The 15,374-nt window shown below is 42.7% G+C and overlaps 1 protein-coding gene across 1 annotated transcript in view; it reads left to right on the top strand.

Annotated features, from left to right (window-relative positions):
- Window positions 1–254: 254 nt before the first annotated feature.
- LOC138380439 (pecanex-like protein 2) overlaps window positions 255–15,374 on the top strand; it is a gene marked incomplete at its 3' end in the record, with an annotated part of 31,026 nt that continues 15,906 nt past the window's right edge. The window contains exons 1-3 of the mRNA XM_069464972.1: window positions 255–279; window positions 1,802–1,895; window positions 14,145–14,280. Coding sequence (XP_069321073.1) covers window positions 255–279; window positions 1,802–1,895; window positions 14,145–14,280 — 255 coding nt within the window. The remainder of the gene's footprint in view (window positions 280–1,801; window positions 1,896–14,144; window positions 14,281–15,374) is intronic.

The raw sequence follows: 15,374 nt of genomic DNA, 5'->3' as shown, positions 1-15,374 counted from the left end.
GATAACCGACTCATTTATCTTCACTGGGGTAGAAAGCATGAGACAGCCTCATTTGCTGGCTGCTTCTTTTCATGCTTCATTAAGGGTAAGGAGGAACTCCTAATCATGTTTTGAAACTTTTATATATGTTAAGTTTCCAGGGCAATAGACAAAGACAAATAATCTACAGAGTAACTTCCCAACAAGACAGTTCCGTCTTGCAAGTCATCAGTGGGCCTGAAACATCTGTGCAAGAAGAGATGTCTGTGGATGCTATGCATGTCTTCATTGATGAACATGGTGAGTCTTTAGAGCACTTTACTAATGAGCAAGAAGCGGGAAACTGTCAGCTTCCTCAGAATTTGGCATGGTCTCTTAACCTGAGAACTAGTCTTTGGAACAGGAAGACTTAGTCCTGTGATTGCCCAGATGATGTTTTTAGAACAGAGTGCGCTCCCTTCTGCCTCAGGGCCTTTGCACATGCTATGGCCCCCAGTGTCTGCAATGTGCTATTTATTGTTCAAGTCTCAGTTCTAAGGTTAGTTTTTTGGGAAAACCTTTCCTGGACTCCCCAGGCTTAATCAGGTTCATCTGCTTTTTTTGTTCTCTTAATGCCCTGTCCTTTTTCTTCTTTGATACTATTACAGCTTGTAATTATGTATCTACTCATAATATAATTAATGGCATTTCCGTCTCACAATCGTAAACCTCAAGAGCGCAATGCCCAGCACTCAGTAAGTATTTGTTGGCTATATGCTGAAAATCTGACCTTCATATATTTTTTCAATGTCTTGTTATAAAAAGGATTTAAAATAGTGTTCATAGAGAATTATTAAGTGGCAAGTTCAGAGTTCCAAAGATAAGGGATGTAGGTCCTAGTTTTTCCTGGGATGGGTCATGCTTGTTATTTTTCTCTCAAAAGGATTCTGATTTGGATGATAAATTATATGGTTATCTTATCTGGAGTTCAGTAGTTTATAGTTTTAAATGCTTCTGCATCTGCACAAATACAGAGACTTATACATTATAAAAAACAACATTAGCACTTATAGCAAAGCCTCCAGAAGGGCTGTGGTTGCTGTTAAAGATTCTCTTGGAGGACCACACCTTTGAGTTGAGGGCGACCTTCCAGATGCTCATGGCAGACAAGGTTAATTATGCTTCCTGTGTCACCTGAAGAAGGTACTCCTAAGAATTCTTCCAGGCAGAGACCATTTACATGAGAAAGGGAACTGATTTTCACACCTCGATACCCTGGACTGCTTTAGTAGAGCTAATTTAACTGTGCAAATTAATTCCACCCCTTGCTTTCCCACATAGCAGTCAGTGTGCTGTGGCACTTGGTCATCTGCATATTTCGAGGTAGGGATGGTCTCGTGGGGGCCACCAGTCCACGTGCGTGCTTAATAAGCCTCTCTTTGCACGTGGTACTGATGTATATATGTATTAAAAAACACCCAGTTGCAGCCCAGCACAGATCATGCTGACACAGGAAGAGCATATATAAAAGGTGCTTTAAAAGATGATACAAATAAATCAATCAAAAACAATTAAGTAAATAAATGAGTCAAAAACTGATCCAAGTATATTATCAAGGAGATATGTCAAGAAAAATTTTCTTAGTAAAGATTCTTTCAGGCATCCTTCATGTTTTCATGATGTACATTCTGTGGAGAAATGTGAAGAGTGGACCTAGATTTCTCGACAATTATTATTAGCTCAGTTCAAAATCAGTCGCTTTTAACTTGAAAATGTCATAAGCTGGAATGATTGTATACAAATAATGTGTAATATTCTTTCCTGAAATTTCATGATTTTACAGGGGAAATTAGATCCTGTTATTTGAGGTCTGGAAATCAGAAAGAAGGCCCTTTACAACATCCTCCATCAAATTGTGACTGTCTCTCTCAGGCGAGGTGAGTAGAGCTTTGTTTTCAGTCTTGGGAGCTGTCGCACACACAACTTATTCTGCCTGAAAATGAAGTGAGGAGCCTAGTGTAGAAGAAACGTATTAATCTCTTTGTAGGTGTCAAGACATGCAGTTTTGTGTGAAAGAAAAAGAAACTCTGACATTAGAGAATAATGAAAAATAACTGGAACCGTTTTCATTTCCACCACTTCCAAAAATGAATCTAACATGTAGGTATAAATGGAGAGGAACCTATATAAACATAAACATGCTTCCTTCAAGAAAGATGATGCGGTTCTCAAGCACATTATTAAATTTATCCCAAGAAGTGGGCTAGAAATGTGTTTCGTTCTCATTCACAGTAACAAAGGCAAACCGTTTCACAGATAGATATTCCAAACATCATTTCTGTTTCACTTCAGAATGCACTGAATAACTTTCTTGATTGTGTTCATATTTAATTCAATAAGTTGATATGTAATTAGTTTGCACATTTGGAACATATACCAATTAACGGTGCGTTGGGTGAGTTGTAAGTCTTGGCAGTGGGAGACTGAATCCATCGCTCGTCCTGGGCTTCAAGATTCTTTGTGGCTGATCCGTATGTGGCCATGTCTCAGGTGCTTGCTCTAAGTGTGGAAGTAAATGTTTCCTGTGTGTTTCTTTAGAATTGTATGTATATTTGAAGGCCTACCGGAGACTTTGGTGGTATAACTGGAATGTCTTGGGCTGCACACTGAAGCATGTAAAGGAAGTTATAGGGACCTTAATTCCAGATTCAGTGGCCTGGCGTTTCTTCTCAGTTTAAATTCTCCTTCCCGGGGGTGTGTGGGAAATTTAGGAGGAGGCTCCTGTGTGTCTAGAATGAAGGCTGCTCTGGTGCTTGCCTTCTGGCCTCCAGGTGGCATGGTGTTGTGTGCCTCGTAGGGCCTTCTGTCATTAGTGCCACCACCGCGTCTTGCCTGCTTGCGAGCGCTGTGTCTGCTGCTCCGGTAGGTCTGGTGGGAACTGTAGGTGACGGCTCCCCGTGGCCACGCAGTCCCTCCTGGGCTCTGCCCCAAAGCAGCCGGCTTGTGTCCACAGTTGCTCCCGTGAGGACACGGGCAGTTCTCCATCTCCTGCCTTCCCCTCTTCCTTCTTCCCCCTCAGGTATCTGTGCACCGATCCAAACCGATACAGAACTTCTTCTCCAGCCAAAAAGCCTACAGAGTCCCTATGCAAATGGAAACCTGAGTGGGGAGGGAGGTTCGCTCTGCACATCTTGGCTCTGACTTCTAGGACATTCTGTTACGATGGTTTGATGCGTTTAGTCATCTAAGATGGCAGCCTTCTCAGACCAAATATTTAATTTCATGAGACCACAGCTTTGAAAACTGTCATATTATTCTGCATTCCCCAACTAAAAGTCGAAGTGTTTCTAAGCTAAATTTAAATTAAATAGAAGCCTCTTATTTTATCCCAAAGTAAACAAGATTTTTGGTTTTTGGTGTGTTTTTCCTCCCCAGGATAAACGTACTTCACTTTCCCCCTGGGTATAAATACTTTGACTGTATTTGCCAGTAATGCCATTTAGAATAAGGTCATATATCAAGTGTTACAAAACTAAAACTATATGGTGTGCAAGTAAGCATCAGAGAGAAAGCTTATGGGGTTTTCAGTAAGCCTCAGTTCCTCAGACGGTGCCTCGCCGAAAGCCACCCGTTATCTTGCATTCTCCCCTTAAGTTCTCTCTTTATTAAATTTCCTTCAACTCCCGCTTTCTTTCATTTCCTCTGCATTTCCGTTCCAGATTGGAGCTCTTTTATAGTTGACCTGCCCCCCATGTCCAGAGCTGCCCGGACTGAGGTTTGCCACGGTGCATTCAGTCCTAGGGACATGGCTTTGGTGAGGTTGGCTTGGGGCACTTTGAGGGTGTTGGGCTGGGAGGTGCTGTGTGTGTTTATTTTGGGCTTTCCTGTGGGCAGTCTCAATATCAGCCCCTTTCCTAAGTGCCCTTTTATGTCCATAGAACAGTTAGGCCCGTTTCTGTTGCACATGAGAGAAACCCATCTGGGACAGGTTTCATCAAAGTGGGAATTTTTGGGTCATGTAACTGAGAAGCCCTCGGTCGGTCTGCCCTCCGAAGTGTCTAGATGAAGAGGTTCGATGGAGTCATCAGGGTGTGGTTTATCTGTCCCTGTTGCTCTCCTGCTCCCCTGTTTACTCTCAAACACACATCACCCTGGGGGTCAAAAGATGGCTTTATTGCCCTAGACCTATGTCTTCTCTCGTCCAAGTCCAACACGGGCAGCATCCTTCGTTCGCTTAAGGCCTAATGAAAATCTCCTTGTGTCTGGTCGGTTCGACCTGAGCCACATGCCCTGAGCGCGGGCACTGAGATGGGTGAGCGCGTGGCTTACTCGCATCCCCAGAGCTGCACTGCAGGTCCCCTCTGAGGATGAGTGGGGCTGGCTCTCCAGGGGGAAGGCTGAAACAGGGTGATGGATGCTGGGTGCAAAAATCAGCAGGTGATCCCTGAAGACCCTGTTCCTGGTAAAATGGCAACTGAATCAATTACTGAGCTTCCATAAAGAGAAAAATGTTTTATAAAAGCCATTTTCTCCCTCAAGAAAACTTGATGTAAGGCCCCTCGTCATCTCCAATATTTCTTATATGTGAATGTTCCAGTAGGCAAGGTCTTGGTCCACTCATCTCACGTGTGAAGTTCTAGGTCTTTCACCACCTCCTCTTTCCCCAGTGGTATTTGAGAGGGTGCTGGTCCTTAGAGTTCTAGGAAAGAATGACACATTGCTATGCATATCTTCTCTTCTTGTGCTTCAGAGATAAGCTAAAATAATACACGTTTGCTGTTGTACGTATAGAATATTATTTGGGAATATACATGTTCTCTATACTGTCTGCTCTTTGAAGTAAGTTAGTCCTTACGATTGATAATCGAGGGGACCCTTTATGGGGTGTTGTGGCCATTCAGCGGCCCATTTGGGCACAGTAGACGTGCAGTGCTTACTGTCTGATGCATGAACACAAAACTCCGGTCACTTAGCAAAATTATAGCATCGAAGCTGTTCCCTGGGAGGCTCTGGAAAAGCAGTTAAGGCGCAACCAATCTGTTTAATTCATGCTCAGGAAAAATGGCTCAGTTCTACGTCGGTCCGATGATCGTCTAGATTTGAACTGCTGTCTGGCAGGCTTACAGTGGATCTTCCAAAGTCTCCAACTCCTCCTCAGACCCGGAGACATGACAGCTGTGCCATCCATTCACCGGAGGCCAGTTTCTTTGGATTTGTAATAAGCCTCGGCTTTTGTGGAAGCCCCGATGCAATAATGATTTGCGTATCTTTCAGTGGGTTGTATGAAAGAAAAATCGTCAGAAAATGGAATAAAAACAAGCAGTCTGGTTCCATTTGGATATTTGAATCCCTGCATTAGCATGTTAGAGTGTGTGTATGTGTGTGCACCCACACGTGGATTGGGGGGAGTGTCGCCCCTGTCTCTCTGTTTCTAATGCTGCAAAATGTAACATCGAAGCAGAGAGAGTCAGGCAGTGCCGGCAGGTCAGGATTTTGCCACATGGAAAAGCCAAGTCACTTACACTTTATGCCTTACACCTGTGTTCCCATGTACAACACTGTGGCAGTTTGTGACCCTGAAAGAGCCTCTTTCCTGTAATAGTTCCGGTAGTAGCAGCCACCACTGATTGAACATGTGTGCACTAAGCACTATGCTAAATGTTAAATTATCTAATTTCACCTGCACAACAAAACTGAGGTTGGCGATAATAGCTCCATTTCACAAATAAGGAAACTAAAACAATGGCGCATGTTCAACCTCACACAGACAGTAAGTGGCCAGTGGGCATGTCAATCTCCCTCCCTTCTCCCCTCCCCACAGTGGGGTCACAAGCTCAGGGTTCCTGGGCACCCAGGCAGTCACGTGATATAAATAGGTGACGCGGGCCCAGTGTAGGTAGGAGTAGGGGCGACTGCAGTAAATTGGGGGGCATTTGTCCTTTCTAGAAGGCCGCTGCTACCTGTCGTTAGTCTACTTATGCTGACTCAGTAAGCCTGGGAGAACAGGATTTTCCAGACTTTTCCACAAGGAGCTAGAGATCCACATTTGTATCTAAAAGTCTATTTTGTTTAATGTTGTTGATTTTAATTTTTTTGAAACAGGTAACTTGTGAGTGGTCGGCTGTGGCCTGTGGGCCACCTGTTGTCATCCCCTGCTGTTACCTCCAGAGGGAAGCACTTGCTCTCAGCCCTTCTTGCTAACACGCGCTGCGTCCATACACCCATCCCTACGTCCATATTCCCACTGCAGGCTCCTCCACACCACCTTTTGAAATTCTCATCTTTCAAAGCTCAAGTTACCATATGCCTCCTTTATCCTTCTTTTCCATCTCAATCCTCACTGTGAAAATGAATTCAGCTCTTCAAGTTGCTGCCAGAAGACTGCTTAGCACATTCTTCTTGGCATTTTATTTATGTGGAGCAGGTTCCCACCTCTTCTTCTAGACGGTGCATGTCTAAAGAAAAGTGACCGTGACTGGCCTGCCTTTATAGCCCTCACTTAGCCCTCTTTAGGTAGGTGTTTAATAAATGTTGGATTAAATCCAATGGAATCATTGGAAATGACAGTGGGGGCCCAGGTGGAGTTCTAGACGGTGCAAAAACTAGCTGGGCACTGAGGGCAGCAGGAGAAGCCGACCAGGAGGGGTGGAGCAGGGCTCTGGGCCCCTGCAAAGCGTGGTTGAGGAGTTCGCGCTTTGTTCTCTATGCAGCAGGAGTGATGGGACTTGTTTGCAAAGCAAAATAACCCCGGTGAATGGGTGAATGTGGGATTATCAAAATGATCTCAGCAAACAGCTCCTTCACCTTGCGATGGTTGGTGGGGAGAGCCAGAAACACCAGCAGTTTGCCTGACCAAGACGTTTGAACGCAGACTGTGATCTGCTCCTTTTAGAAGTAGGAAAATAGAGCAAAAAGAAACCAGCAAAATGACAGTCTTTTCATTTAACTCTACGTAGAAATCAGAGATAGAGATTCAAATTAGATTTTCTAGTCCTATTTTCTGTTAGTTCATAAGGAAACAATTCTCTCTGTCTGTATGAAATCTAACAGTAGAGGAAAATCTGACATTGGAACCAGGCTTCCTTGAAATCAGAGGTTTAGTGTCTTACCATGTGAACACAAATTTTATCTCAGGTTGATCTGGGTTCTAATTTTAGTGCTGATATAGGGCAACATGCTTAACCATGTTAAGCATCTGTTTCTAACTCATAAATGTAGGTAATACCCCTATAATTGAACATAAATTTTATCTCAGGTTGATCTGGGTTCTAATTTTAGTGCTGATATGGTGCAACATGCTTAACCATGTTAAGCGTCCATTTCTAACTCATAAATGCAGGTAATACCTCTATAATTAATTCACTGGGGTGCTTTAAAAATTAAATGTGATAGTGTATACAGTGTTTAAGACGGCACCTGCCACAGAGGGCACTCAGTAAATGTTGCCTGTTGTTACCATCTTTGAATGGAAGCACTAGGCTCTGGCTAAATTTCACTTTATATGACAAAAGATACTGACTTTAGTCCAGGTGGAAGCCTTTCCTCTAGTACTTTTATGAGTTGCTTTATGTGGTCTGAAGGTGGTTAAGTACTTGTATTCTCCCTATCAACCTGTTGTGTTTCAACATCTTGGCATCTATGGTAATTTTAGAGTAGGTCCTTTGATATTATGCTCCTGGCTTTTAATGCCATTACATTTTAAGTTCTTCTACCATAGTAAACATAAACTTTGATTTTGGACTTGGAAGGAGGCCTAGTTGGGGCTGTTCCTAAGCCATTCAGCCATGGGAGATATTGGAAAAGCAGCCTTTTCCCTATAAGGTGACTTCAGTGGCTGGGATTGCCTCCAACTGGGCCATTAAACCGCTGATTCTTATAATTGGCAAGAAAGCCGTTCCTCCCAGCCATTGTTCAGCCTTGTTGCCATGTGACAGTTTTATATCCCTGACTCCCAAGTATGAATAGGGAATTGTTAGCAATGCAACTTCCATGTCTCTTTGGGGATTCCTGGAGGAAACCAGGAGAGGAAACAAGTTTCCCTCCTTGGCCCCACTGTCACTGTGGGAACCATTGCACTTCTCGACTGCCAAAGAAACACAAGCAGCGTTTTCCGGTTGTACAATGGCTGTCCATAAACAGGTGCCTTTGGTAACATTATCTAACATAGTTCTGCTTTCCCCAGAAACTAGAATGAGGAAACTATGGCTTGAATTGCAGCCTTTAAAATTGCTACTTGGAAAAACTGCCAGAGGAGAAATCTACTTCAGTGTTTTGTTACCCAGAATACAGGACTGATTCAGTAGTTCAGAGCCTAGAATGAATTAATTTGCCCAGAAAGTTGGAGTTGCTTAGAAAATTGAAGTAGGCTATCTGCCTAGAAAGTTGTATTTTGTGTCCAAAGGGTTCATTGCAGGCCGGGCACGGTGGCTCACGCCTGTAATCCTAGCTCTCTGGGAGGCCGAGGTGGGCGGATCGTTTGAGCTCAGGAGTTCGAGACCAGCCTGAGCAAGAGCGAGACCCCACCTCTACTAAAAATAGAAAGAAATTATATGGACAGCTAAAAATGTATATAGAAAAAATTAGCCGGGCATGGTGGCGCATGCCTGTAGTCCCAGCTACTCGGGAGGCTGAGACAGGAGGATCGCTTGAGCTCAGGAGTTTGAGGTTGCTGTGAGCTAGGCTGACGCCACGGCACTCACTCTAGCCTGGGCAACAGAGTGAGACTCTGTCTCAAAAAAAAAAAAAACAACAACAACAACAAAAAAAAAACAAAGGGTTCATTGCAGAGTGGACTTTTTTTCCCTTTGTAGGTCTTGCAATTAAAGTTTCATAATTGCCTTTGCTCAGCAAAGATTTATATTTCTTTTGTCTATTAATTATATCAAGTAATATAGCAGATTTCTATGAAAGATTTGCAACTGTGCTTCAGTACTAATCCTCCTTTTCCAGCGTCATAAGCAATCTAATGGAAATGGATATGGAATGCGTATCATCTGCTCCCCAGTGAAATCTGATGGAACGAGATGGTGTTTACATTTGTTTTGAGGATCTGCTACGCGTAAAGTAGGCCTGGAATGGAAAAGTCATTCTGGAGCAAATTAGTTTACAAGATTTTTATTGGGGATTTTTGTACCAAAGGTGGTACCTCAACTTGTTTTTATTTGAAAAATAGAGTAGGTTGGTAATGTAAATATTTATCTGAATTCACTTTTTTCTGGCTTGTATTTGGTTTTGAATCTTTGTAGCAAAGATCAGAACAGATATTGTTCAGTTTATAAATTAGGCTCATGTTTGAAAGCCGCTCTCAATCCCCGACCCTTTGTGGACCATACTCCAAAGGCGAATTGCAGCCCTGTGCTTAATCTTTATCCCCTCCTCAGAATCCATACTCTTTTGTTGACATTATCAGCCTCTCTGACTCTTATCTCAATAAAACCTCCCTTACCTATTGGGATTAACTTTCAGGAACGTCCTCTAAAGCCACAATGTTTTAGTATCTAGCCAGTTCCCAAATAAGATAAGCAGGCAGAAAGTCGCCAGAAATAATCATCTCTGCTTAGACTCTGTTTTTTGCTTTAGTCAGAAGAAACAGTGACCTCCAGGTTTGGAACAGCTAAGCAGGAATGTGGGGCCCTGAAGTGAGTCAGTTAGATATTCAATCTATAGAGTAACACGTTGTGATTTCCTTCAGTATTAGATACGTCCAGTTCTATGTCCCATTCAAGCATAGTTTGGAAATTTCAACTCTACAAATACTTGAGATCATGCGTATAACTGCATCACTCAGTTAATCTGGGTAATAGACATGTTTAATGCTTCTTCAAATTTAATAAACTTTTGGGGGTTCTTAGTACCGTTGATCACACAGATGTGATCTAAGTGGAAAAGATTCGCAAGAAGCAGATGATTTTCTGGGGTCTGTCCCTGTGTAGTTTCTGCTGCCCCAAATTTCTATGTTCTCTCTCTATTGTTTTTCACTTTTTATTCTCTGTTCCTTCCACTCTAGTTCTTACTTTGTCTGCCTAAACATCTTAGAAAGAGATTACACTTCCATCCAGGCACAGAGTCATAAGGCTGGAAGGAAGGTTCGTGAGGTCGAAGCTAGACCTCTGTTCTCCGGGGCACTTTCCCAGGAAGCCTGGGAAGAGGCCCTGCCGCAGCGTGGTTCTGTTCCCGTGGTTACAGCCCCAGCTGCCGCATGGTGGCAGTCAGGTCCCACGCTTGGAGCCTTGTCACTTCGTTGCTGCCTTTTTCTCAGATCCTTATACAAATTTTCTGTCACATACGAGAAAAGTTGTTTGCCAACTTTACAACAAGAATCCCTGTTAAAATTTCTAAAGAACAGGTTATGATTTTCAAAACAGTGCTGCTTTATTTAAATATCCCACGTATTAGACATGTTGCTGTGACCTCTCATTTCTAGGACATCCGTCTGTGTGCCTTGTTCCCGTGTTCCCTGAGGAAGCCTGAGAAACAGGAAGGATAGGCAGAAAACAGAGCCCTTCTCTGTGAGGCCAGTAGGCTATAATTTGTAGACTCTGGGGAAGATGAAGAAGTTTTTTCCACGTCAGTGAGAAAATGTGGAAGTACACGTATGTATTCTGACCAGTTGTTAGGTGCCAAAGCTTAGGCAAGTGAAACCTGGGGAGTCCAATATGGAGGACGTTGTCCCGGCCAGTCCGGGGCCCGACTCCGTCCGGACAAAATTGCACCGTTCTGGTCCAGACTAGACTGTAGCCCTGGGCCCATCCTTATTACCTTCCTGGGGTATCTCTTTTCGAAGTTTCCACCACTGATCAATATTTCTGCTATTGCTCGGAGCTCAATCTAGTTTAAATAAACTTATCTCTGCTATAGCCCCGAACCAAACTCGCTTAGCAGAAATTCACCAAGAGAACAGGATAATGGAGGCCAGATGTGCTAAGTGTCGTGTATTGCAGTTCGCAGAATAGTTACTGCAGGGTTGGGATGGTTCCATTTCCATGACTGTTTTGGAGGAGGAGGAAATGTGTCTTGGAACTTAGTGCTTTCACATTATATGTGTTAATACGGGAAAAGCTTTGGCTCTAAGTTAGCAAAACAGTCTTTTTGGATTATTATGCAGCTCACAGTCTATGACGAGAAGAGGGGAAAATAAGCAGCAAATAATCTGAGACACAAGCAAAGAACACAGACTTAGGAATTATTCAAAGATCGGGCTTGTGTCACCTGTCCACGTCAGTGACTTCTGTGGACATCATAGCCTCTGTGGTACTCGAGTGGGCAAGCTAGTGCACGTGGGTTATAACGACACTATTAGGACCCCGGAGAATATATCTAAGTAAGGGAATAAATCTTTTCCATTTGAGCTATGCTCACTGTGAGCATGTGACCATCTCCTCCTGGCCAAACGGGGAGCCCATAGACCCATGACAATGCAGATGACAGTACAGGCTTGTGATGACATACCACTCACAGCTCAGAAGAGATTCTTTCTTAACATCTTCATGCCTTATCTAGAATAAGCAACTCTTGTAAAAGAGATTAATTAAGAGGGAACTTAATATGCTGTTTGCATCTGTCTTTGTAAAATAAAGAGGTAGTCAGGTATAAGTCGAGGGCAAGACACTCTTCCCCCATGCCTGCTAATAGTGACAACTGGAATTAATGTATCGTTTCTGTGAAAGCATGGGGATCATGTTGCTATTTGAGAAGAAGCAAAGTCAAGCCCTAAATCAGTAGAAGGAAGTAAACAGCTCAGGGCCAGATACGAAGTGACTAAAACACGGGAGCCACCGTTTAGTGTTTACGTGCGTAGTCTGATTTCATTCTCGAAACAATCGCTCTGAGGAAACAACCTTCCCTATTTTATAAGGAGGATTTGAGGCAGGAAAACAACATGTTTATAGTCACAGATAGCAAGTAGTATATAAATAATTTAATCCTAGTTCTATTTAATTCTAGAACTCACCCAAAAGATTTTAAATAGAAAATCAAACCCTAGATTTTGAAATAGGATATTTAAATGGCTTACATAAGAAAACATGTTACTTATTATTATTATTATTTTGCCATCAGAAACTCGCTAAATAAGATGGAAAAATTAAGCTGATGTGTATGGACACTTCCTTTTGTATCATGTTTCCTAGCAGGGAGCACTAGCAGGAAGAGGGTTGCTCTGAAACATGTTACACCTTACACAATCGTCACTTTCTTAGTTTGTTTCAGTTGGCGATAGAGGGTGCTATACACCTTCTAGATTTTTGCACTAAGCAAGCATTTCTTTTCCCACTCCTGCCTGTGTATAGTCACTACCTACCTTACCTACAACATAGTCAGATTAGTCCTTTGGTTTAGGTGAAGTTCTGGCATGTGCTGAGTTTTAGGTATCTCTTGAGTTTGTATTAACAAGGCACTTTCAGTTCTCTTGTATTTTGCCATGAGATGACAGAGTTACGTTACTCACTGGTTTCTGTACAAATCAGAACAGTTCGAATGAACAGTGTTTTTATACATCTGATCTTTTTCTCTGTCAGCGAGAGAGAGTATGCTGCTAACATAGGCAAGAAGGAAAAGCACTATTTACAGAATAATCATCCAAAGAATGGAAGGACAGGATTTTTTTCAGGTTTCAAACTCCATGTACTAAGCCTACCCGGTTCATTTCCTAAACCATGACTTTATATATATTTCCTAAATGGTTCTTTGTGAGGAGTACTTTACTGAATGCATCACCAGTTATGTCTTTAAAACGTAGACAAGTTTATGTGTATATGTGTATGTGTGAAATAGCAGAGGTATTGTAGACACTGTTCATATAGAATAAGTACTTGTATGTTTGTGAATATAGTAGTAAGGAATTAGGAAAAAGGAAGATCCAAAAACTTGTTATAAATTTTATCACGAAAGGTATAAATCATAAATCAGAAGGTAATTACATTACTGTAGCATCTATATTCCCGAGGGTTCTGTATTAGTCAGTGCAGCTTGGGCTGCAAGAAACATAAGGCCCAATTCAAAATGCACAATGAGACGTATCATCTCAGGACACAAGAGGCCCAAAGTTGGTGAATTCAGAGGCTCAATGCTGTTGTCAAGAAACCCGTTCCTTTCCATCTCTGAGCTCTTCAGCCCTCAGTCCCGAGGGGAGTGTTTCTTACTAGCATCTGAAGGCCAGGAGAAAGGTGGTCCCTTACTTTTGTTACCTTTTAAGAACTAGAAAAACTTGCCCATGAACTCCCTTATCCCCAGCAGAGTCTTCTTGGTTCCCCTATGAGGAGAGCAAAGGTTTGTCCTAACCTCTTAGAATTGTGTTACTTTCTCATTCCAAAGCCAAACCCTGGCCAGGGTGAATGGCTTAGAGACAGGATTTGTCCCTGGGGCTAGGGAAGGCCCTAGTCTTTCTTCCAAAGCACACAGTCTTGGATGATTTAATACAATGGGGTTATGTTAGCAGGAATTCTGTTAGAAATAACTGTTGGGTAGGCAGCCAACATTGTCTCCTAAAACTTATAACTACCTTGCTAGAAAAATCAGCTCGGGAAGCATGTCCTAGTTTTTGCTTTCTCAGCCAAAAGAAAAACATGCCAGATTGCTTAACAAACTCCATTAACTTAAGTCCTGTCAATCTGTGTGTGATTAAAGATAATAAAACTATTTCAGATATAGATCACAACTGATTTAGTAATGTCCTCTTTTTTTTCTTTTTTTTTTTTTTTTTCCAATTACCTGAGGCATTTCTTTTATCTAATATATACTTTCCTTGCTTTGGGGTGTGTGGGGGGGAGATGCAGTGAGGTAGTTTCTTCCTGATTGATCTGGGGGGGTGGAATTATCAAGCCCATGATAATGATTTATTGTTTTCACAAAATATGAGGCTAGAACCTGTTTCTACTCCCACCCCACCCATTAAATATGTAAAGAATTAAAATTGTCACCTCTAAAACACCAGACATCCACCTACCTACCCCATGGCACACTGCAACCCTGGACAGCTGGAATAATTTCCACGTGTGCAGAGTGGTTGACCTTCTGCCTGAAGCTGGCCTTGCAGACATAATTTTTGACTCTCAACTGCTCATGGAAGGCTGTAAAGGCTCATGTACCTCCTGCATGGGTAATCCCTAGCGCCCTTGTGTTCGTGGATACTAAAGAGATGACTTCTGGTATTTCTAGGTAACCATAACTTTTGTTTCGCCCATCCTCAGGGAGATGCAGGTCAGCTCCTCCAGCACCACAACTTCTGAAAGTCAAGATCCATCTTCTGGAGACCCTGCAGTCAGTGCCCTTCAGCAACAGCTGCTGCTGATGGTGGCTCGGAGAACCCAGCCAGAGACCCCACGGGTTTGTACCACGCAGAGTTGCTGTTTGTGGGTGCTGTGGACGGAGGGGATCTTCAGCCCTGTTTCCAGGCTGGATGACCTGGTCTATCACTGCATGGTAGTCTACTGAGTGAATGTGGAAAGAAACCACGTAGATAACAGGTCACCTCTGTTGACATTAACAGGATTGCCACTGTCTTAATTGCTTTTCAAAACACGTTAGACATTCATTCACATTGATCTTTGGTTTCCAGGATGTGCAAAAATCTCTCAAGAGCTCGCTGGGTTAGGTTGCTTTTTTTCCCCCCCGTGGTTTGGAAAATATCTGTTTTTTTGGAAACATTAATTCATTATGGTCTTGTGTCTTAAAGATTCAAAGATTCTTAAGTGTTTGACTCGAAGAGAGACTTTATTCTTGGGGCAAGTGACATTTATCATCAAGAGGTCTAAAATATGAAGCCTTCCATTCTGTTACGAAGAGATAATTTATTAATGTTCGCTCACTTATCCAGTGAACCTTTAACGAGACTCTAGGGAGGCAGAGCCAAAGCTTCAAAGCCAAAGATAACATGGGAGGTTAGACACACACCCAGACAGGAAGCTGGAGCTGCAGGTTCAATCCGGGGTGTTTCAGAGGAGGGGGAAGGGGAAAGGCGTCTCAGAAGGGACCCCTGGGTTAGACCTTGGAGAAAGGTGGGTTTCTGTTGGTACAGACTGAGGGAAGAGGATTACAGACAGGATAATGTCATGTTAGTGTGAAGGTTTTTTTTTTTGTTTGTTTCTGTGTTTACCTTCCTCCTGGCAATGTTTCAGTTCATTCTAGAGAAACCTACCTTTGAAAAAATAATACTTTTGTATTTGTTTTTATGATAGCTTAACCAGATTTTTCCAAAGGATGCTTGATAATACAGTGGGTGGAAATGTATACACTATTGCTCAGATGGGCAAGAAATTGTTGAATTACCTTTTAACTGACCATGCATCGCTCTGGAGCCCTTACTCCCACTGTTGTGGGGAATGCAGGGGGGACTTGACTTAAAAGTGCCACTTAAGGGTGACTCAGTCCTTAAGGCTTGAAGGAGTTTCTATGGGAACAAATATTTAGCCCATTCGAAG

Source organism: Eulemur rufifrons, unplaced genomic scaffold, assembly GCF_041146395.1.
Source record: "Eulemur rufifrons isolate Redbay unplaced genomic scaffold, OSU_ERuf_1 scaffold_463, whole genome shotgun sequence".
Classification (NCBI taxonomy): domain Eukaryota; kingdom Metazoa; phylum Chordata; class Mammalia; order Primates; family Lemuridae; genus Eulemur; species Eulemur rufifrons.
Note: the sequence above shows the minus strand (reverse complement) of the source record. Positions and strands in the feature narration are given on the sequence as shown.